This window comes from Aplidium turbinatum, chromosome 11 (genome assembly GCF_918807975.1).
Source record: "Aplidium turbinatum chromosome 11, kaAplTurb1.1, whole genome shotgun sequence".
NCBI lineage: Eukaryota > Metazoa > Chordata > Ascidiacea > Aplousobranchia > Polyclinidae > Aplidium > Aplidium turbinatum.
In genome coordinates, this window is record NC_137482.1 from 8,391,676 (window position 1) to 8,415,391 (window position 23,716).

Here is a 23,716-nt window from a genome sequence, read left to right on the forward strand (position 1 = left end):
TGTTTTTGAAAGATACGTAACAATAAATTTCATAACGACATTAAAATGGCTGTTTAAACGAATGATACCATTCGTTTTCAAGGTCATTTTTTCTTCACTAGGGACTTGAAGAGTGTTTCCTACTGTAGTGTCATTTTAGACAAAAGTAGCGGTAGCGTGCGCTACTTTGGTCTGAGTAGCTGTAGCGGGTAGCGCGCTACTTTTGTAAATTGGTAGCTGGTAGCGCACGCTATTTTGGTCCAAGTAGCGGTAGCGGGTAGTGCGCTACTTTAAAAGTAGCGGGTGCCCACTAGGGTGGGCTGAAAAAAACTTTTTTTTGAAATCGAAAAAGTGGCCCCTCCAAAAAGTTGGCAAATTGTCCAAAACCATTTGTTTCACTAAAAATTTTCAGTTGCTCCCTCTAGTGGCCGAGCAACATCGCACTAAAGGTCGCGAAAAGGTCAAATTTTTGGAAAGTGCTCTAACTTTGTAGCCGATGGTCATAGAGAACTAAAACTGGTATCAAAAGAAGCAGAAGAAGCATGTTTCTATTTGTCTTAAGAGAACATTTTGCCATAAAATGTCTAAAAATGAAGTTATTTTCAAAAAACTCTATTTTGAGGCATTATCACAGTCCTACAGGTTGTTAAAATGGGCAAGGGTTCCATAAGCATGCAAAAGTGAAAAGGATGATAAGATCTTGACCAGCCATAGTAATCAGGTAACCACCATCAAATTTGACAATTTTTTAGGTTGCATCAAGATTTTTCAATAGCTCCCTCTAGTGTTGAAGTAACAAAACATTGAAAATTATAGAAGTGAAAAACACTGGAAATGTGAAGTTTTATGTAATTCTACTAACTTTTTACAAGTTGTCATAGAGAGTTAAATATAATTATGTAATTTTAACGACCTGTTTTTGCCTAATGCTGCGAGTTCGCTGTGGTAATGGATTGCACTAGCTTTCAGGACACAGTTCCCCAGTCATGTGCTATGACGAATGGTGTTAAAGTCAGTGATTCGTTCTTTTATGCGGCTCTTTTGTTTGGCTTTAATTAAACACAGCACTAAAAGCAGTAGCCTAGTTGGTCAAATTAAAACAACTAAAAAAACTGCAAACTTAATAATCACTAATATCATAGTGAGATCACTACTCAGACAGAAGACATAATGTCGAAAACAATGGCAAAAAGACATCAAATCAATCAAACTGCAAACTGATGTTTTGAGTCAAAGGATTTCATCAATTTTCTGGATTGAATTCTTTGCCTAATCATTCCATCTCGTCTCTCAAAACTTGTAGTGGAGGCAGATGCTCCAGATACCAGCTTGACATGCCGTTCAACAGCTTGATTGTGGCAAGGATGATGAAGACTTAATGGTTGAAAGCGTAACTCATTAATGGCTTTGTAACTAAGCTTTTGTGTTGCTGGAGGTTCATAAACATCAGGAAGATTCAAATTCAACATTTTATAAAATCCTTTTGATTTAAAATTGATCTTGGGTATAAAAAATTTACGAATCATTGGAAATTCTGCTGAATTAGATGCTGCTTCCATAAATCCCCCTGAAAAATTGTCATTTTCAATGTTTTTCCATCCTATTATTATTATTATGACTGCTCATCCACATCAATATTGGAACTGGCAAATTCAATCCACAACACTTTTCATTAGGCTGTCATTTATTACTACATGTGTGCTTCTCTCTGTTTTTGTTTTAGTTTTTGCTATTTGTTTTTTTGGGTTTTGTGGCCGTGCTAACTACTGATATATAGCCTACTACATAATTTTTCATTCAGGCACGTTTTAAACCTTTCAAGGTTTTGCCACCTTTTCCCGTTCGTTAACGTGCTGGTAGGTTTATATCGATTTTTGTAGTTAGTATCTTTTTCGTCCCGGACGCGTTAATGACGAAAAATAAAATGACTGATTGATTGATTGTGCCTTTTGTTCGAAGTGCACATATCTTATTAACAGCCATTCTGCGAAGATCCTCATCATTGTCACCAAACATGCCAAGCAAAACATTTTCTGGGTGTGCAAAGAATCCATTTCTTTAAACAACTTTAAGACAGATATCTACCAGTGTTTGATTTGGAATACTGATGATCCTATGCATGAGATTGTAGAAATTTTTTGACCCGTCTTGCAATTTATGCTTCTGTCTTATTTCAAACCAAGTTGGAAAATATATGTATATTTAAACAATAGTGAGCCAGCATAACTAAGTTGAGTGATGGATTTTCAGTTGCTATGTAAAAGCGGAGAATCCTGCAAGCCAAAGTCAGCCACCTGGAATGAACTAGCGGTCCAACTTCAAGAAGTCTTAAATCATCATCAACCTCACCGCACTTTACAGCCCAACAAATTTTGTAACCATAGTATTGGTCGGTACTGACTACTGAGTACTTCAAGAATGTTGTTAGGTAAAATTGGAAAGTGTGAGTTGGGAATAGATTCTTGAACAGGTCGTTAAAATTACATAATTATATTTAACTCTCTATGACAACTTGTAAAAAGTTAGTAGAATTACATAAAACTTCACATTTCCAGTTTTTTTCACTTCTATAATTTTCAATGTTTTGTTACTTCAACACTAGAGGGAGCTATTGAAAAATCTTGATGCAACCTAAAAAATTGTCAAATTTGATGGTGGTTACCTGATTACTATGGCTGGTCAAGATCTTATCATCCTTTTCACTTTTGCATGCTTATGGAACCCTTGCCCATTTTAACAACCTGTAGGACTGTGATAATGCCTCAAAATAGAGTTTTTTGAAAATAACTTCATTTTTAGACATTTTATGGCAAAATGTTCTCTTAAGACAAATAGAAACATGCTTCTTCTGCTTCTTTTGATACCAGTTTTAGTTCTCTATGACCATCGGCTACAAAGTTAGAGCACTTTCCAAAAATTTGACCTTTTCGCGACCTTTAGTGCGATGTTGCTCGGCCACTAGAGGGAGCAACTGAAAATTTTTAGTGAAACAGATGGTTTTGGACAATTTGCCAACTTTTTGGAGGGGCCACTTTTTCAATTTCAAAAAAAAGTTTTTTTCATGCCACCCTAGTGCCCACCTCTGCCATTTACTAGCTACTTGCTGACCTTTGACATCAATTTATGGAAACTTTTATCACAGGCTCAGTGCACAAAAACAGTGATCCTACTGGTGTATAAAAGCGGTTTCAGTTCTGTGATGTTGACCTGCACATTCTTGTATTTTGTTGAAATTCCATTTCTCCTAAGACTAGGCCTACTTGCTAGAGCTGCCCCTGGGTTTCTAATATGATACGCCATTGATCTCAAATTTCCTATATTCGTGTGGTCTAAGCTTTTTGCCATTACAATCACACTCAGTGCAGAAGTTGCAGGAAAGTTGGTTTAATGTATTTGCGATGGTATGTGTAAGCATGAGGCTAATTGAAGATACAACTTTAGATGATGATTCTCAATCATGCCTCCCAGAGCAACATGTAGATCTAAGGGGTCTGCTACTATTCGTCGAGTCCGATTCGGCTAGTCCGATTTGGCAAGCTCTAGCATTTTTCAGCGATTTCCCTATTTGGCAATTTTTTGAAAATCCAACGACACCTTCTGCAAATTCAACGATTGAATATTATTCAATATTCAGACATTGAATCAATGTAAATACAAACTGTTAGGCTAATTGGGTTCTTTGAATCCTATGTCACTGTCTGTATGCAAACTTAGAATATATTAGTTATTTTTGTCATCAAATTACCTAGCCCAGCGGTCAGCAACCTGCGGCTCCGGAGCCGCATGCAGCTCTTTTATCTCTGCGCTCTGGCTCACACGGATGCGTTTAGGAGCAAAAATCACATTAACTGCGTTAAACAAATCATTAAAAGAATATGTGTATGTTTATAATCTGACCAATGACCATGAACCGATTAGTTGTGTTGCCCAGTCATGTTAAAAGTTGACAGCTGTTGGAATGGTAACTACAAATCAGTTCTACAGGGTGCGGCCGAATAACTCGAACAAAAGGCTTTCCTGTAAGCGTTAGGTTTTTGCTGTAAGCTGTCAGTTAGATGGTGCGGCTCCGAGCAGGTTTTAGTTGAATGGAGACGAGACCAAATGGCTCTTTCAATGCTAAAGGTTGCCGACCCGTGACCTAGCCTAACTATATTTTTATAAGTAGTGCTGCCAGGCCTTTTTATTTTTTGTACTAAAATTTGTATCATCAAAACTACTTTACTTCTGTAGCTTTAATGTTTTATACAAATTGTTGCAACTATAATCTTTCTCCTTAATTTGCTTTTGACTGCAATTTTTTTTGCATTTTTATCACTACCTTTTTGGTGAAAATACAGTGCGGTATAATTGCATTTAAATCGCTATAAAATTATTTCACTTGTAACTTTTGCAAAACTTTTGGAAATTGAAATTGATTGAACAAAGTTTATTTGAACAGAAGTAGTATGTCTGTATTTTATTACGTTTAATTATATCTCTATTGTTATTTGCTTTTTTCTGAATCCGCATGGTCATACTGAGCCGGTTTCCTGCAATGTTTATTTTTTTGAGTCTTTCATGACATCACAACCAAATTTTTGGATGCGAGACTCTCAAAGTAAAACATTTCTTTTGTGTTAAATCGCCCTTGTTGCTCAATTGCAAGTGTTAATTGTAGGTCTATTTTACAATCGACGAAATAAAAGTTTTTATTTTTTGCTTTCTTTTCTAGGGTTGGTGGCTGTGCATTTTCTACACGATTTCAACGTTTAAAGACGTTAAAAGAACGTAAAAACAAAAATTTCTGCTGGTCGGGATAACTAGGCTATGGTAGGCTACCCGATAATTTCTATTCAATCCAAGCTGTAGGTAGGCCACACATGTGGTTAGCCTTTTCATTCTGTTACTACAATGTAAAAATGAACTGTTAGGCTAACTGGGTTCTTGTAGCAAATTTTTGCTGGTTGGGATAACTAGGTTACGGTACCACTACCCGATAATTTCCTTTCAATCCAAGCTGTTGGCCACACATTTGTTGATCCAAACTAATCATTTTAACTATTCAAAAGTACTAACTTATAGACATAAACATGACAAATTTTAATTTTTAACAACGTTTAGCGACGTTAAAACGATGTAAAAACGACAATGATAATTAGGCTACGATACCCCGATAATTTCATTTCCAAAATTTAAAAAAATTGCCAAATTAATAGGGAACTCACCGAAACGGGCCATTCCGAGATCTAAGCCATCTTTTGTGTTACCGCTACTGTTGTTGCTATTACCATTAAGGCTGTTAAAATCACTAAAATGAGTGTTACTGTTACTCAATTAATTGAATTATACCTACACCTCAAATTGGAAAAATTTAAAGTCAAACAAGATTCAAAGCATTGAACTAAGCATTTTCAAATTAATGTATGATATAACTATAAGATAAAACTATAACATAATATAAACCTCTCAAGTTTGTTTTGTATGTCATGCTGTAGTTGTCCAATTTTGCACCTTTTGAAATAAACATTGTGAAAATTCATGAAAAAATAACTTGTTATTTCTTCTACAGCACAATGCACAAATGTGATGGTGATAAATTAACATAAATGAGCAATGTCGTGCGAGACGAGTGGTGGAGCAGAGGGTGGAAAAAACATTTCTATTGATAATCAGGATGGTAATGAAAACAGCACAACTCCTGAAAAGGGTCGTGTGTGGAGATGGAAGAACAACAACGTGGGAATAAGAAAAAATACTGATGGTCCTGTTTTAAGGGCTACAGTGAAGCCAGTAAAAAGATTTATATCAAATGTTAGCTCTACTGGTAAGTTAGTTTCTGAAGTAAAAACTGAATTGTTGAGATGAGCAACGATGATTACATCCTATACCAGTTGTATGATTAACACTTGTAACAAATTTACATTTAAACATTGAGTTAAGTTTATAGTTGGTAAATTAGCTGATAGCTATTGAGAGTAATAGTATTAACATTACAAATTCCAGATTTGGTTTAATTTGTTGTAGCAATCGCTTCTACTTCCCAAGGAGTTACACAGCAAGGTGTCCAGGTAAATACAAAACTTGTCTCTCAACCTAACCCTGATGAACAAGGCTCCATGGAGCCAAAATCAAAACGGCAACCAGCAAATATACCTCAAGTTTCTCAACCTTGCAATAAGAAGAAAAGAGTCCGAGAGCAATGGAGCGTGGAAGATAAAGATCACTTCTTTGAAGCTGTATCTGTGGTAAGTAGTGTAAAGCAAAATTTTCTTTTGCTTTGAGATGTTTTATGATTTTTTTTTGTGGATACTTTGTGTTATTATCTCTATTGCTATTGTTTCTGGGTGCTAACTGCCAACACCACAGCAATACCTATCAATGCTGTCTGACATCCCACTTGCTGACTTGCTCATGCATGCATAGAAGCACAAGTATCATGAGTCAATAAAGCTTGTGCTCATATGAATCATATATTACAAGTCCCGACTAATCAGCGCTTACCACCATGGCACTCTTTTGTAAGGCATGCTGGAAAAGTCCATCTCACTAATTTTAACATGTTGGATGCTTGGTCTGAGGAGCTGACCTCTGCATCGAACATAACATCCCACCTAGTTTTATTTGGTATCTCTCCTTCCTTCCACTTTGTTCCAGACTTCAGTGACCGGGTTAAGTAACACTAAACCGCCTAAAATTATGTAGAAATCAGTTATTTTAGTGGTTGCTTGATACATTGAGGCATGAGGGCCTTTGCTGGATGTCATTGTGGTGTGATGGAACAGATGCCAATCACATCATCTTGGATAGGCTACCCCATCTTTTTCCCTTCCAACAAAATAATTGGTTTACACACCCTTGATAATTTAACAAGAAATTGATTTCAGGTCCTTCCATTCTGCTTCATACAAATGACAACAAACATACTTTGTAGTTGTTTCTGGTAAAAATAGATATTTGTTTTTCAGCATGGTAAGGACTTCGATGCCATTCAAAAAACTATTGCTCAAAAACACAAGAAGAGGGGTGATGAAACTGTTATCAAAACAAAAGACCAAGTTAGACATTTGTATTATCGCACATGGACCACAATCAGCAAGCTTCTCGTTGATGAAGGTGTGCAATAGATGTTTTGTCTCCATTATAGTAAACAGCTTGCTAATAATTTTTTTGTTTTGAGTCTTGTTAAAAATCAGTTATTTTTACAGAACAGCTTTTATATAAATACGGTACTAGTAATATCGTTTTTAAATGATGAATAAATTTTAAACTACGCATGATGAGGAAGCCACCACAGAGATGTGTCAAAAAGTTTTGAATATATAAATAAGAATTTACCAATATCCTTTGTTTCTTTTTATTGTTGACTTTGTGACATGCTGTGCATCCAAGTATGGATCACTAGTGCGTTTATTGGAATGGTTATGTACGTTTCAAGCAAAACCACGAGGCTTTGCACATCAAGCATTACTGTATGATCTAACATTCAATTTGCAATCTCACTTGATGCGCTTGCTCAATGAATTTGTTATAAACCGTGTTGCTCTTGTCTGCTTATCTTAGCTTAACGGTAATTGCTTTTATCAGTCATTGTTATTTATTGGGTCTGCTACTATTCGGTGAGTCCGATTCGGTGAGTTCCTAACCCCTAACCCTTAACCCTAAAACGGCAATGATAATTAGGCTACGGTACCCGATAATTAAAAAAAAAAATTGAAAAAATCCCCTGTTAAGGGATCAGACTCACCGAATCGGACTCACCGAAACGGGCCATTCCGTTATTTATTACCTGTCATATGGTTGATTGGTTTTGTGGGATTTTAGCACTGTACGTTTTATGTTTTTTATTATTATTTGGACATAACTTAGTATGGATGTAGTAAGGACCTGGTAAAGGCTACTTGGTGGTAGGAAATCTGTGATACATGTTTTCATGTTTAGAAGGTTAAAGGATGTGAGCGTTATAATTTAGGTTAAGTAGTGTTTGGTCATGGTTTGGTTTATTCCGAAACTTTATCAAAGAGCTTCTGTTTACGATCTGTACATTAATACGCTTCATGGTTTGCAGGATCTTTGAACCACATTACCAAGGGAATACAAGAGCTTTATGCGGTAATCAACTATGGAGAACTGAGAAAGAAACTTGGGGGATGTAGGTTTATTGAAAATAACAATACAGCAATCAATTGTTTTACAACAACAAACTCAGTTGATTGTAAAATTGCTTCACCAAACTTTTTATAACGTGTTTTACAAATATTTCAAAGTTGTTTTACTTTTTTATACGAATAATCAACTACGTAGAAGTACGAAACTGTGTGAGATGTATACAGACAGATCTAAGAACGCCATTTTCAATATGGGTAATATCTGTAATATTGATATTCATTATTCCGACGTACTGTGGAAAGAATTCGCTAGACGCCGCTGCTGCTAATCACGTTGTCGACCTTGACAAAGTGTCAATTTTGCCTTGTCGCTTGCGGCGGATTGAAGATGCTTTTTCTTAAGTTCACTGGTGTTCTTAGTTTTTGATTTGAAACACTTTTGTGCAACTGAACAAGTATTTTTACATGTTAATGTCTAAATTTTATGATTTCAGACTTACTGAAAAAAAAGGGGATTATCAAATTGAATGAACTGATTAATATCGGTTCAACCAGTGTTCGGATTAAAGGGAAAACTTACCGGATCAAAACACCATCGTGCAAAGCTCTGAAGCGGATGCACGACAAAGAAGGTAGCTTAAGTTGAGCACTGACTTATAAATTTAATGATATGCCCCTTAAAATAGTTTCTCCGGTGATCTGTAAAAATACAATTATACACGTACGTGCAATGTGCATGTAGAGAAAAAGAATCCGTCTATTTTATAGCCTTACGTCTTTATCTTACTTTAATTAGCTTCTAACTTGTTGCAACGATCATATAATATTACTTTTGTGTTTATTTTTGACAGATGCCATCAAAAAGTCTAGTGTGATGGAAACACGTCGCATAAAGCTTCCTTTGCGTGTTAATCTCGAAATGTATCCTCTCACAATGTGTGCGTGGAACCATGTGCACTTGTTGGCCCATAACCCGAGAGTTCGGTAGGTAGTCAATAGTATGTTGTAGAGCTTTCTAAATACCTTTTAACACATGATGAAATAAACTACCTCAATTGCACTTTTCAGGTTTAGTGTTCCTCTAGATTGCCAGCTTTCTTACCTGTTGATACACCTTTCAAAAAAATGGCGGTCATTGAGCGACAAAATGTTTCAAGTAGCGGATGAAGGATATCATCACGACGTTTTGGATCAAAACCACTCCTCGTTTTCCAGCAAAGACTCCGATGTTTTAGAAATCCATATTCCTCCAGAAGCGTCTGTGAAGGCCCGCATTCATGTACATGAGGTTGGTATATTGACAGTGGTATATGCTGTACTAAAAGATGCAATAATGTAAATCATAGCAAAAATAATTGCAAGAAATACTTCAAACCATTGTTTTTTTTCTTTGCCATCATAAATACACCACCGAATCCAACAATGTTATTTCAAGAAATAAAGCAGAGAGCATGAAACTTGATTGAGGCTGTTCCCCAGGCATTTAAGAGCATGTTGACGAAAACAAGTTTATTTATACTAGAATGTTTTCTCAGGTTATGGCCACGAAGACACATTGTGTTGTTTCATACGCGATGCACAAAACTGCGAAGCCTCCTGTCAAAAGGAAAAAGAAGTTTTTAAGTAATCCCGAGCCGTCAGATAACTCTCTGGCAATCCCTACTGAAATGTGCGTGAGCTCTGAAGATGAAGGTGGATTTATTGATCGCTTGTCTGATGCAGAAGATAACGCAATATTGACCAATCATACAAGCGATCAAATATGTTCAAATGTAGATTCGATGGTTCGAAATATTGATAACAACCCTGTTTCACAAGAAGATGAATTAGCTCCGAAGTTGGACCATCAGCCAAACATGAACACTTCAGAAAGTGATCCCTCTCGTTGTACAAGTAAAGATAAAGCTGGTTCAATTTCCACTTCGGGTCAAAGTAATGGCTTTCACAACGCGTTTGAACAAGAGCTCGAAATCTGTGTCGAAAATTACGACGAAGAAATTTTTCCTGCCGCAGATTCCGCTGATTCGAATGAAAGTATCTCTCAGAACAGTCTCACAAACGATATTAGTAACGAGGAAGTGATGGTGACTGACTGCCAACATAGCCTTGATAAAAAGATTGACAATTTAAGTGGCAGTGATAGTTCGACACCAAAAAAAGTTGTTTCAAAGGTAGAGGACATTTCCATTGATGAATATTGCCACGATGGTTCAACGCCCCCGCCTCACACTTCCCAAGCATTAGATTTTATACCTTTTCCGCTACCAGAAATAAGTCGCAATGCGTCGAATCCCGATCTTGAAAGCAAAGATTCTCCAGAAAAACTAGAAAGCCCACCAGAAAGGATAAAGCATGCGATACAAAAGTCGTGGAGTTCTGAGAACGTCGGAGAAATAACTTTGGCTGAAGTTTTTCTGATGCTTGGAAAGCCAGGAAGCTTTAAGTTATGTTACTGCTGGAAAAAGCATAAGCAGAAAACTGATCATCAAAATCTCAAAGTGAACTGTCGTGAAAGGATATCTCCTGGTGTGACAGCCTTAATTCAAGCAGCCACGCTGCTACTTATAAAGCTTCACAAAGAAACGCCGGAAAACACAAAGCAAAATTCATTACACAAAGAACAAACTAAAAGCACTGCAAAGAAAGAGAAAAACAGTGTTAGCGTTGGGGTGCAATGTAATATTGCAGAAAAGGTGCGTAATGCATAGAATAACTTGGAGGTAATTATTCACTTTCAAGGCTAATTCTATGTAACTTTTGATAGATTCATATGTTTCAACAACAGCCATGAATATATTCAGAATGTGGTAATTGGTGTTGAGTTATAAATTTATCCCACCACAACGTGTAATCGTTTGTGCGTTTTCATATCCAATTCACATCATCTTTTTATTAGTAATTTTATCAGTTATTTCATTCTGAATAATATTCTCACCAATATCTGCAATGCACTCATTTCTAATTCGTCAGATGCCTTATTAAATGTCGCGTGTAAAAATAAAGATCTTGTTGGTGCACATGGAATTTAAGACTCTGGTGCCAATTGTGACACCGAACCATATTACTGTCATCAAGTTATATCATTTTATGCAGAGTTTTTTTTTTAATACTTTTTGTGGTTCAATTTAAGCTCATATTTTTTGCAATTTAAAATTTTCAGAATCATTCTTCGATGATCGGAGGTTGCACGGTTCCAGTGTCAAATGCCTCCCATAAAAAAACGCACGGTCGAGGTACCAGTAAGTTTTCAACTCCAATTTCATCCAGTTCAACTGCCTCGTTTGCTGTTCCGAACGTTCCTTCTCGAAAAAGAAAAAACCCAGGTTGGTTAGCTTGAAGCACTCCGCAGACACGCTTTTTGGACATTGCTAATACTTCACATTGTAAAACTTCTCGAAAAAAATGGTTGAGATTGTGTTGTTATTGTTAGCTGTCTTGAATGCTGTCCGTTGAGTTTATGTGTTGTAAAGTTTTGTTAAATCAGTTGAAAAATAGATTAGGTGACATAGTTCTTCCCTTTCGGTACGGTTGTTGGTCTTTGGACTCTGTCTACTTATGAAAACGGCCTCTTTGAAGCGCAATTGCACCGCGTCGTTCTCTCTGGCAATGATTAATTCAAAGTCAGTGAGGCACTGTTGTTGATGATTAAAGACAGAATTTTTAGGCGGGAGTAGAGTGGGCGTATCGTGCTGCCTATGTAGCTTTTCCTGTATTTCTTGCATATGATCTTGTAAACACAGTTCTTGGTGGTACACATGTCGTTCCGTAGTGGGCAGTCTTGTGGCCGGCAAAGTTCGGATTTTTGTCGTTTTTGAAGGGCGTTTCGGAGGGTTCGTGAGCGTCGAAAGAGGCGGACTGGCAAATCCAGATCTTTGAAGACTTGCTTTACTGTCGACATCGGCGCTAATACACGGAAATTCAAAGTGCATTAGGTTATAATGGTGTTTCGGGGTTTTAAAGTTTTGTCTTTTTTGCTGGTGTCGTCGTCGTCGTCTGGGTGGTTGCTTAAGAAAGTCTTTGGAGTTTACGTTGTCTTCTCCAATTCCGTCAAGTGTGGTGTTGCTCTGTTGGGTGTGGACTGTGGAACATACCATTCCTATCCTTCTCTGTTTTTCGTTTAGGAGTATGGTTTTCTTGGTTCTTGTGGGTAGGGCCGAGTCGAAGTCTGAGAGTAGTTTTGTCTTTGCTTTTTTCTAGTAGAACTAGTGGTTGATTGCGCCGTTTCTGTCGATTTTTATGGTGAAGTTCAGTAGTGAGATGGCGTTGTCTGCTGTTGGTGGTTTCATTTCGAAGTTAATAGCTGGTTAGCTTGATTGAGGGCATTTGTGATGGTGAGAGCTTCTCTTTTATTGCCGGTCAGCAAGAATGTGTCGTCAACGTATCGTCTGTAGAAGGTGATGTTTGTCTGGTTCCGTAGTGTCTGCGTCCGTCTATTTTGTTAGTAGTTCTGACCTGCTTTTCAGTCGGGTATTTTGCTTGATGTCACAAAATATTTTATTTTTCGCCATTGTTTTGTTCGTTTTCTTTGTACCATCCCAATTAACATGTTTTCCAATATAGGAACTGAAGATGTTCCGTTATTTTGTTTTGTAAGTTGCTTGATGTCTCCTCACGAAGCTATGCTGAAAGACTATCATGTTTCAATTTGTTCTCTTTTGCAGATGCGCTATCATCTAGTCGATCAGATGTCAAACATACACAAGGCATCCAAGTTCGGCTGGGCGACGTTCAATTCCGAAAGCAAATGGAGGCCTTGAACAGACGCATTGACTTGTTTCGTCCGCAAAATAAAAACCGAAGTATGCGCAAACCCTTCATTGTCCAAAGAGCGATGATGCCAAGTGCTGGAGCCGTTCGAAAAATGATGACATTATCCATTGACTCAACCGGTGGTAATAAAGTTGGCTTTGCAACAGCTGTCAGTACATACTCGGTCAATCAGGTGCAATCTAATGTTGATTCTGTGGGAGCAACGATCCCGACGTGTGGAATATACACATCCAGCTCTTCCCAATCGTCGTCTTCCCAGTGGAATGGATCAAGCCAAGGTTTTGGAGGAGCACTTGGTTTAAAAATTCAAAATCCACAAGAACCAGCTCAGACTTTAAATTCAAATCAGAATTTATTAAAAATGGCCGTTGATGAAGCCGGATTGTCTTTAGGTCCCTTGGCATCAAATTTCAGCGAAAACATTAGCCAAGAAAAAGAGACACATCAAACCGCTTCTCTTGCAACTGCTACCGACTCGGTGACAACTGCGAGTCGTTCATTAACGGAAGCAGCACTGGAAGATACTGCTGACTCCAGAGATTCTTTTCAAGCTGATTCTGCATTTATTAGAAATGATGTTGCTCTGCCAGGACGACCACCTACTCCCAGCGTAGATTCAATGTTGGAATCTTTTGTTGAAAATATTTTCGAAAAAAGCAAAGAGTTTGCACCCAATTCTCAAGCTGGTTCGGAAACTTGCGTAAGTTTTTTTTACTTGATTTGAAATGACCGTACTGATTACCTCACGTAACAGTTGCGGTTATGAAAAGATAAGGTTTTGATTGTATCAACTCTATGTTATAAACTGTGGCTTTTTTGCGTGTTTTTTCCTGCTACTTAGTCAACTAAGGTGTAGTTTTCTTAACAAGTGTAAAGCTACATATTTCAATATTTTTTTACTCGGTACCACGCTAGAATATGGCTTTTACGTCTATCAAAGCAAAAGTGTCAGAGCGAAAGCTTTATAAGAATTTCCTTTTTGTTTAATAATGTTGCAAAGGCGACAGGCAACGGCTGTGTTTCTCGGCGGTCGAGTGTAGCAAGAATTGACAGCGATAGACACGTGTTTCGCCCATGAAGCTGAACACGAACATAAGTATCCCACCACTAATTCATGCCACATAGTTCTCACCGGCTGCTTTTGTCAATCAATTGAATGCTTACCTTTGCGGAAAGACAACATCTAAACTAACAGGAAACAGCTGCCGTAAGAACTTCATTAGTAGCCACGGGGATAGTGAAATGTCTTGGCTAGATTTCTGTTAGGCCTCACATTTTTTAAGAATTACGTATTCTATGGTTTGTGACACAATTTTGTCGTCTAAGTTTCATTATTTGAGTGAAAGTGGAAATAGAGTAGATGTATTGTACATTGTACAGTAGTACACTGTACAGTAAATGTAACATTTTCAATCTATAGTCAACTGACACAATCAAAAATTAACGGATGAACTTTTCACGAAATCTAAAGTAGACTCTTTGCATTCGCTTGTCCAGTTGCTAAATTCTACCCTACCACATAAAAGATAGAGCTTTTGAAAAAATTTAACGCATTTGAAAAAGTATATGTCACCTGATGCGTTCTGTTTAAAGGCGGACAAGAAAATGCACTTTTTTCCATGTACTTCTCACAACTAAAGTTTTACTATCTTTCCCAGTAAGTCGCGCTCTGCACAGTTAAGCAACAATGCAACATATGTGTTGTGAAAAGTTTGATGCGCAGGCCTCTAAGCTCCCGACGGTCATGGCCGCTGAGAATTTGTGAAATGGTTCCCGAAGTTACCGCCATGGAAGGCCACGATTGGTCGCCTGCTTGCACAAGGCAATTATTTCTCCACTCCGTTAATATTTCAAACTTTTTTTTTTACTCGCTTTCACAACTTTTTTTCACAAACAAGGCAAAGTCACACACCGACGAGAAATGTTGCTGACGACGAGAAATGTTGCTGATATAAGTTTTGCAAAAAGGCTGAGCATCGACCTCGAAGACCAGCTCTAACCTGCTTTGAAGCAGTGTATTTAAATACAAGTGCAAATGCAAAATACAACTGTTGCAGTGTTTCAGCACCTGGTTTGCGCTGTCCTTACCTTCGGAGTGAACGCAAAACACGATATTAATTAACGAGTTTTTAAAAACACGAATTTTAACGAACTTTTTATTTTGGCTGCCGGGCGTGAGAATTTGGGCCGAAGCGTTAGAATATATTCTATAGAAGCAATTGACTTATTTTTGTATTGTACGATCACTGCTTTTATGATTTTCAAGCAAACTTTTAAACAACAACGTGACTGCTCTGCCAGCGGTATTGAATAAGCGCAAAGTGGCCTATATACACTTTTGTGTCTAATATCAACAGGCGCAGGAAAACACAGGCACACCATCCTTGTCAATGCCAACTTTAGATCTTCCTGAAACCCCACAGAAGCTTTCTCCTGTGCACCCATGGTCTATCAATTCCAATAGTCGAGATGGACTGAGTGGTTTTGCTACTCTCAACACCCCACAGCGGATTCTTCCGAGTGACAATGAGTACGTACAATTTCAAAACACCTGGCATTGCGTAGTTGTGGAAAAACGCTGTATTACACTGTTGCAGACACCGGCTTATTATTCTAATCATTATTTCAAATAAAGAACGCAACATAATCGTGGATGATGCGATTTTGCTTGGTACCGGTACTGTGCTACAATTTTAATTTGTTAAGCTTTGAGCTTTTTTTATAATCCGACTTTTGTGATTCATAAACTGAGGAGATGCACAAACGAAGTGTTAATGTTTTTACTTTTTCTCTTGAATGAAAAGTTGCGTGCTTAATGCTTGTATTACTGTACAACTTTTAGGGACTCGTTGGACAGCACGTTACACCACTTATCAAAACGACTTGGACTACAAGGAGAAAGCAGCGGAGTTGCAACAAGTTCATTCTTCAGTGATACAGAAACCGATTTACAAATGCAGTGTTTAATGAGCGAAAACAGTGTTGATTTTATGGCGAAATTTCAAGAACTGATGAGGTCTACTCAAGAAGACGAAACCGTCTTTGTGTCGTCTGCACCGAAACTGAGCATTGAGTGCAATAGCCAAGATTTCGATATTGAAAAAAAGGGCGACGGATGAATGAAAACCATTTCGTTTTTCAGATTTGATATGTTTTACCTTTTCTTATTTTCGGTTTGTAAATTAACAGCTAAGTAATATCTCCACATCTGCGTGGAGAATTCTTTTAACAACGTTTTTAAAAACTTCATTTCTTATTCGTTTAAGAAATACAAGATACGCTTCAATGCCACGTCATCGAACATCACTTGCTTGCTTTGTACCCTTGACCAGTGTTGCCCGATTGTTTCAGGTTTTTGTGGCCAAGTATTTTTTGAAATTAAACAGTCTTCTTTAAAATGTAACTTGAAGACCATTTTAACGTTTGCAAAACTTTCACATCCACCTTGAACTGGTTGCAAAGGTTTGTTCAAAATTTGCAGCAGTGTTTCATCATCAACCAAATTTGATTATGCAGGCCATGAATTAGTCTTCATGTTGGTCCTAACCTGTCTGTCGAGAGCGAAATCTTTCTTTCCACACCTCGTCCATTGCGACAGCAAATTAAATATTATTTTCTGTGCTTAAGTTATGATGCTACCTGTGGTCACCCTGTAGGTAAATAAGTATAAAATAATCGAAGGCAAAACGGAAAGGGCAATGGGTGGAGTAAAAACCAGAATGGAGACTAAGACTGAAGAACTGATTGATATGCTTGAGATGAGGGAGACTATTGAACAACTTGCTAGAGCAAACTGAGTATGATGGTCCATATTGGCGGGTGTCAGCCCGGCTGCGATTTTTTTTCCCACGAGCTTTCTGTCTCATGATTTTAGTCACTCTAAAAGTAAGATTTTCCAAAAGTGTTTTGAGAGATTGGTTGATTCAGATTGCGAAATAACTATTTACCAATAAAATTCTGCAATGATAATAAAATACTGTATAAGCTTTCCCTAACCCTACTTTTTTTAAAAAGCTCTTGTGCACCGCAAAAATTAATTTCAAGAAGAAAAAAAAGTTCGACTTCGAAGGGCGTCGAACCCCCGTTTTCACGAACACTAGGCAGAGGATGAAACCACTGAACCAACCGTGCCAACGAAAAAATGTTGCATTCTTACGGTTTTAATACAAACTTTTATGAAAATATGTAAATGAGACAGAAAGTACGTGGGAAAAAAAATTCGCAGCCCGGCTGCCAGCTCCTTCCACAGTTGGACCCGCACATTGGCGGCAATCTCATCTTGACCCAGTGGAACAACTGAAGCAAGAAAACTTTTTCTTGATTTCAATCGCCTGCGTGTTGGTGTTTGGCCATGTAATGGGTGGCTCAAATTCCATCACTAGTGAATGAATGGAATAGGCTAATTTCCCAGTAGCCTAACAAGACTTCAGCAATCGGAAACTTCACTTTGTCAATCTCGGTGATCGGGCCTGCGTCAGTGATTCAAAGCCTCTACAACTATGCGAAACTGCCAGGATTAAGCTCTCAAAGAAGCTTTCCCACTCCGAGGATAAAGATTCAATCAATCATCTTCCAATTTTGACAGCGGAAGCAATGCTTCTTTTTGCTTCCATTGAGGATAGCCTACACCTCTAAAATACACCCATCTTCAGACAGAAGCCAGTTTCGATGGGGCCCAGGTGAGGATACAGTCCTTATTAAGCTCTTCTATGGTCGAGGTAAAAACATGCCTTCGAACTTTAAAAGTTTGCAAGTAGGCCATGTAGCAAGTAAAAAATGCTGTGGAGCACTGGCATGAACATTGAACAAGGATGTAGACTTGCTCACATAGGCTACGCTACAACAAGAAAGCAAAACTATAGTTACCGTACCGGTGGTGCAATAGCTTTTGTTCGCTTTTAGCAGCATGATTGTTGTTTATTTCACAAGCGTAGATGCAAACGCCCTCTTTTAGCCTGATGCGGCGTGTTTTGCTGTGGTCGTAGCAGTTTGCACTAGCTTTCGGAACACAGTTCCCCTGTCATGTGCAATGACAGATGGTGTTGGAGACGAGTTGATCGTCGGACCACTATAGGCAAGTGTTTTAACTCGGCAATTAGGCTACATTTCAGCTACTGATAAATCAGCAAATGAGATTTACGTGCTTTCGTCGGACTTGCTTGGTCATCGCTCAAGAACACGCGGCGCTGGTTCGACTCTCGGGGTGTGCGCTTGAGCAATGCATTTCAGGACTGTTCTCCATTCAGCAGCACCTAATGAATGGAATAATTCCCCGGCAACAACACTTCAACAATCGGAAAACTTCACTCTGCCAATCTCGGTAACCGGCCCTGCATCAAGAGCCTCTACAAGCACGTGACACTACCAGGAATAACCAATCAAGGCTTTGTCAGTCCGAGGAAAAAGATTCAAAACCAATCGCTTGTCAAATTGCATTTGCTACATTGTGACATGCCAAGTTATGGCTTGCTCAATGCTCAGTAGTTACTTACTCAGTTCATTTATTTACCAACTTCAGCCACTTGCTCAAATGTTTGCTAGCTCATTTGTCACTTGCTCAGTTCACAACCGCTGACTTGTAGGAGACTCGTTGGAGTCAGTCAGTAGCGTAGCCAAGAATTTTGAAAGGGGGGGGTTTTGACCACCCAGCGGCGGGGGGTCTGGGGGGCCTCCCCCAGAAAATTTTGAAAAATTACTTTGAATTTGGTGCATTCTGAGAGCATTTTCAACAAAAATGTGGGTACGAATATTCCTGTAAAATGGTGCTGTCTGGTAGCATAGCAAAAGGATAAGATGATGTTTTCTTCGGCGTTTTTCGGAAATAAAGCTATAAGTCTCTGTGTTTTCTTGTTGCTAATTCCTGGCTGAGATGTTTGAATGTTTGGTATTAGCAAAACTCGCTCTTTTAATGCAATTTTGTTTAAAACTAGGCAATTTTTTATTAGACTGAAAGCATCATTCTCAATATCGTGACGTCACACACGTGCCAAAGGGGGGGTTGTAACCCCCAAAACCCCCCCCTTGGCTACGCCCAGGCGCGGATCTAGGAGTTTTTTTCGGGGGGGGCCAGAAAATTTGAAAATCAATTAAACAGAAAGAAAAAGATAAAACAGATGTGAAAAATGATACTACGACTGTAGCGTAGCCAGGAATTTTGAAAAGGGGGTTTTTGATGGCCGGCGGGCGAAGCCCGTCGGCGTCTTCGCCAAAGACGACACCTAGCGGAGGGGGGTCTGGGGGGCAGCCCCCAGAAATTTTTGAAAAATTACTTTGAGTTTGGTGCATTCTGAGAGCATTTTCAACAAAAATGTGGGTATAAATATTCCTGTAAAATGGTGCTGTCTGGTGGCATAGCAAAAGGATAAGATCATGTTTTCTTCGGATTTTTCGGTAATAAACCTAAGTCTCTATGTTTTCTTGTTGCTAATTCTTGGCTGAAATATTTGAATGTTTAGTATTGGCAAAACTCGCTCTTTTAATGCAGTTTCGTTTAAAATTAGGAAAACTTTGTTTTAGAGACATAGAGACTGAAAGCACCATTCTCAATATCGTGATGTCACACGCGTGCCAAAGGGGGTTGTAACCCCCCTCCCCTTGGCTACGCCACTATACTACGACATATACGATATGCCATAAAATAAAATAGACATTAAAAGAAACAGCCATTTCATCAATTGTGAATGTTTGAAAAAATACATTTTGTTTGAATAAAAATAATTGCTAAGCATGCAAAGTAAACTTGAAATCTGGTTTAAAATCCTGTATGCAGTGTCCATGACCAATTGGATGTTTGTATGTTTGCAAGCATAGACGGCAATTGATTGAAATTATAATGAAGGCTAAAAACTATAAAACAGCCATTCAAGGTTTCAGATTGTTTCAACTGACGTCATTTGGTTCAGCATTGGTTTCAGCTGAGTCAGCTCCAACAAATGTTGCTATTAAAATGCATTTACAGTTGTATAACGGAATAAAGGAGTCTGATCGATGGATGATTTTAACCATAATTATACCGTAACAAACAAAAAATTACCTCCCCCCCCAGATAAGTTAAGTCCGCCGTGGGACTAATATCAGCTGTTTAGACGTACATCAAACAATTTGATGCGGATACATAGAATTTCAACAATAATTCCTCACAACATTTCGGGGGGGGCCCGGGCCCCCTGGGCCCCCCCCATAAATCCGCGCCTGGCTACGCCACTGGAGTCAGTGTATGACACTGTGTTTATGCAAATGCACAGTGCTCTGAATGCAGGGCCTCTGAGAGAAATTTTCACTAGGGGTACGAAGAGTCATTCCGGGCCCCCCTCTCACTCCGGGCCCCCTTTGTCTTTGGCAAAACGCGTGATTTTGCTTAGGCGTATTGCACACCATACAACATTTTACTGCAGAATTGGACATCTGTGCGCAGTAATAGCATCAGGCTGCAGTAAAACTAACTTATTATTTAGTGTTGTGCAATGTGCATATCATGTGATCTGTCTCTCGCCATTTTGTGTAGGCTATCCTGCATTGAATTCGTCTGTCAGTTGTTGATGGTGCTGTTGAGAGGTGTCGTTTGTAGGGTAGGCCCTACAGAGATGGTTTGTACAGCTTTAAAATGTAAAATTTTCAAATACATTCACTTATTTCTTTTAGATGTAGCCTATCATTATTCCTGATGAGGACACTATGTGGTATCAAAAACGTTGGATTTAGTAGTTTTTTTCTTATTTTTTTTGTGAGTTTAATAAAAAATGTTTAAATCCGCTAACGTTACTGAGTCTTATATAATCTGGTAGGCTACAACAAGTCAAGCTCTCTACCAAGGCTCAAACATAACATCTTGTTAAGACGTATTCAAATTAATCATCTGACTAATAACCTTTCTTCATTAACTTTTGCATTCACCACATGCCTAGCAGAAGTGAACGAAGTCACTCTTTTTTTTACTCCGGCTCCGCTCCCACTCCGAAAGTATTGACTCCTGCTCCAACTCCGAAATTCAGTTTGAAAAGAATTAAGCGTGAAACTACCTTTTTCAAATAATTATTAATTGATTGATTGAATCTTTATCCTCGGACTAGGAAAGCTTCTTGCAGAGCTTAATCCTGGCAGTTTCGCATAACCTACTTCTAGAGGCTTGAATCACTGACGCGAATTTTTTTTCCCACGAGATTTCTGTCTCATTGATTCTAGTCACTCTAAAAGTAAGATTTTCCGAAAGTTATTTTGAAAGATTGGTTAAATCAGATTGCGAAATAACTATTTGCTAATGAAATTCTGCAATGATAATAAAATATAAGCTTTGTCTAACCCTACTTTTTTTGAAAAGCTCTATAAGTGGACCGCAAAATTAATAAAAAAAAAAGTTTGACTTCGACGGGCGTCGAACCCTCGTTCTCACGATCCCTAGGCAGAGGATGAAACCACTGAACCAACCGTGCCAACGAGAAACTGTTGCATTCACACGGTTTTAATACAAACTTTTACCAAAATATGTAACTTAAATGAGACAGAAATCTCGTGAGAAAAAAAATTTCGCGGCCCGGTCACCGAGATTGACAGAGTGAAGCAGGGGCGGATCTACCGGGTGGGCCTGATTGGTACAGGCCCACCCAGATTGACAGTGGGTCCACCCAAAATCAGATTCATGAAAAAAAAACATATTAATTTTTAACACAAGAACAACCAAATGGCACTGAATTGTCTGTGGCATCACTATTTCACAGCAACAGCATGATACCACTTTAACATTTGTACAACTATACCACTTTAATTTTGTATGCTGGCCCGCCGTGGCATTATTGGTGAAGGCCCACCAAGATATTTTCTAGGCCCTTCCATAAATTACGTTCTGAATCCGCCACTGGAGTAAAGTTTCCGATTGTTGAAGTCTTGTTGCCTGGGAACTATTCCATCCATTAGATGCCGCTGAATGGAGAGCAGTCCTTAACGTGCGTTGTTCAAGCGCACCGTTCGACCCCGACAGTCGAACCAGCGCCGCTTGCTCTTGAAGCTTCTACGTTCCAGAAGTGACGCGCTGACTATAGGCGTAGCCAGGGGGGCAAAAGGGGCCATGCCCCCCCCAAATTTTCAAAGTTTGGATTCCGAAGTTGAAGCATTTGTTGAAAATATTATATAAGTTGTATAGATTTATATCGTTTTTCAAGATATCTGGCTATTAACACGCCCCAGGACTTGTTTTAAATACACAGAAAGACACCAATAAATTTTGCAAATCGTAAATCGCGCAAAGTTTACGCGATTTACTCTTCTTTTAACTAATCTGTGGAAGCAATTTCAGAATCGCTTACTCTGTTGGGTTTTTGTGTTAGCTGAATTTTTTGTGTTCTCTAATTTTAGCCGCAGTTTTTGCCCGTTCGTGTGTAACAGCTACCTTTAATAAGTTAATAGTATAGCTGTTTATCTGCTTATAAATTTCATACAAATATTACCCTGAAAGTGTTTCCAGAAAGCGCTATAATCCATTATTTGAGTGTAATTTTGCAAAAAACTCCCCGCCAGCTTTATTGCTTCCCTTGCTTTACCCACCAGGATACGCCATTGCACATCAGGTGGGGATGTCTTCAGGCCCGTAGCTAGCCGGGGGCCAGGGGGGCCCTCGCCCCCCTAAAAAAATTTGCTCTTACCCCCTGGCAAAATCCCAACATTCTCGAGCAACAGCTACAATTATGTGAAGAAAGGCGTTCTTCCCGGCTATCAGCACAAGGCTGATTACTCACTAGCACAGCGAGCTGCAGTGACGCTTCGCTAACCAGAACGGTGTAGCTTCCACGCCAGCCATTGAGACCTCCAATTAAACGTTTAAGTTATTTTGGCAGCCGATTGTAGCATCGAATAGACAGCGATAGACACGTGTTTCGCCCATGAGGCTGGGCTCATCAGTATCGCACCGTATTCTTGCCACTTGAGTAATCGACCGCCGCTTTACCAGTCAGTTTAACTCTTATCTTTGTGGAAAGAAAGAGCCAACAAAACCAGCAGGTGCCAGGGGTAGGTCAATGTGAAGAAAGGCGTTCTTCCCGGCTATCAGCACAAGGCTGATTACTCACTAGCACAGCGAGCTGCAGTGACGCTTCGCTAACCAGAACGGTGTAGCTTCCACGCCAGCCATTGAGACCTCCAATTAAACGTTTAAGTTATTTTGGCAGCCGATTGTAGCATCGAATAGACAGCGATAGACACGTGTTTCGCCCATGAGGCTGGTTTTTTTTTTTTTTTTTTTTTTATTATTGAAAAGTAAAAACAGTTGTACAGTAAACAATACAAAAGAAGCAATTGGTGAATGCAATCATATCACTGATACCAATCTGTTGCACAGTATAAGTTATACCTGTAATATGAGATCAAAGGCATGCGATAGATTTGGAAATTCACTGTAGCTATGATATCACTTTTATGTTTGAGGCTAGTGTTTTATCTCCACAATAACGGTCATCTAACAAGTACGTTCATACAATAGTAGCCCAAAAGATATTCTTATCATGCATATGCCAAAAGGCGTTGTTGTGTTCGACATTAAATCAGATGCATTGCGCAGGCAGGTAGGTAACACATTACCAGTCACAATAAAAGTGTCTATGTTACTGTGCGTCCCACAACGCACATTTGTAGCCAAAAATAAACAAATCAATAAGTAGGAATATAATGTAATGCATGCAATTGCATAAACGAAGAAGGATCTGCATGTTGCCTCATTGCTCTCTTGTAGTGCAATGATGCTACATGCAGATGGTATGTGTGAATAAGTATCATTTACTATAGCGCATTTCATAAAATTCACAAGTCAGGTACATACACTGCAAATGATAACAATTAATAGCAGAATTCTTTCGAGAACAGTGGGTTCTTGGTTGTCATGTTCGACTTATGCTACA

At 38.7% G+C, this 23,716-nt stretch overlaps 1 protein-coding gene across 1 annotated transcript; it reads left to right on the forward strand.

Annotated features, from left to right (window-relative positions):
• Positions 1-4,318: 4,318 nt before the first annotated feature.
• LOC145779914 (uncharacterized) lies at positions 4,319-16,423 on the forward strand. The gene is made up of 12 exons (XM_082591587.1): positions 4,319-5,782; positions 5,983-6,203; positions 6,924-7,071; positions 8,024-8,107; positions 8,558-8,695; positions 8,915-9,047; positions 9,132-9,351; positions 9,599-10,756; positions 11,224-11,386; positions 12,725-13,533; positions 15,191-15,363; positions 15,676-16,423. The coding sequence occupies exons 1-12, from the start codon at positions 5,572-5,574 to the stop codon at positions 15,950-15,952; spliced, it is 3,735 nt and encodes a 1,244-aa protein (XP_082447713.1). The 5' UTR covers positions 4,319-5,571; the 3' UTR covers positions 15,953-16,423.
• Positions 16,424-23,716: the final 7,293 nt, after the last annotated feature.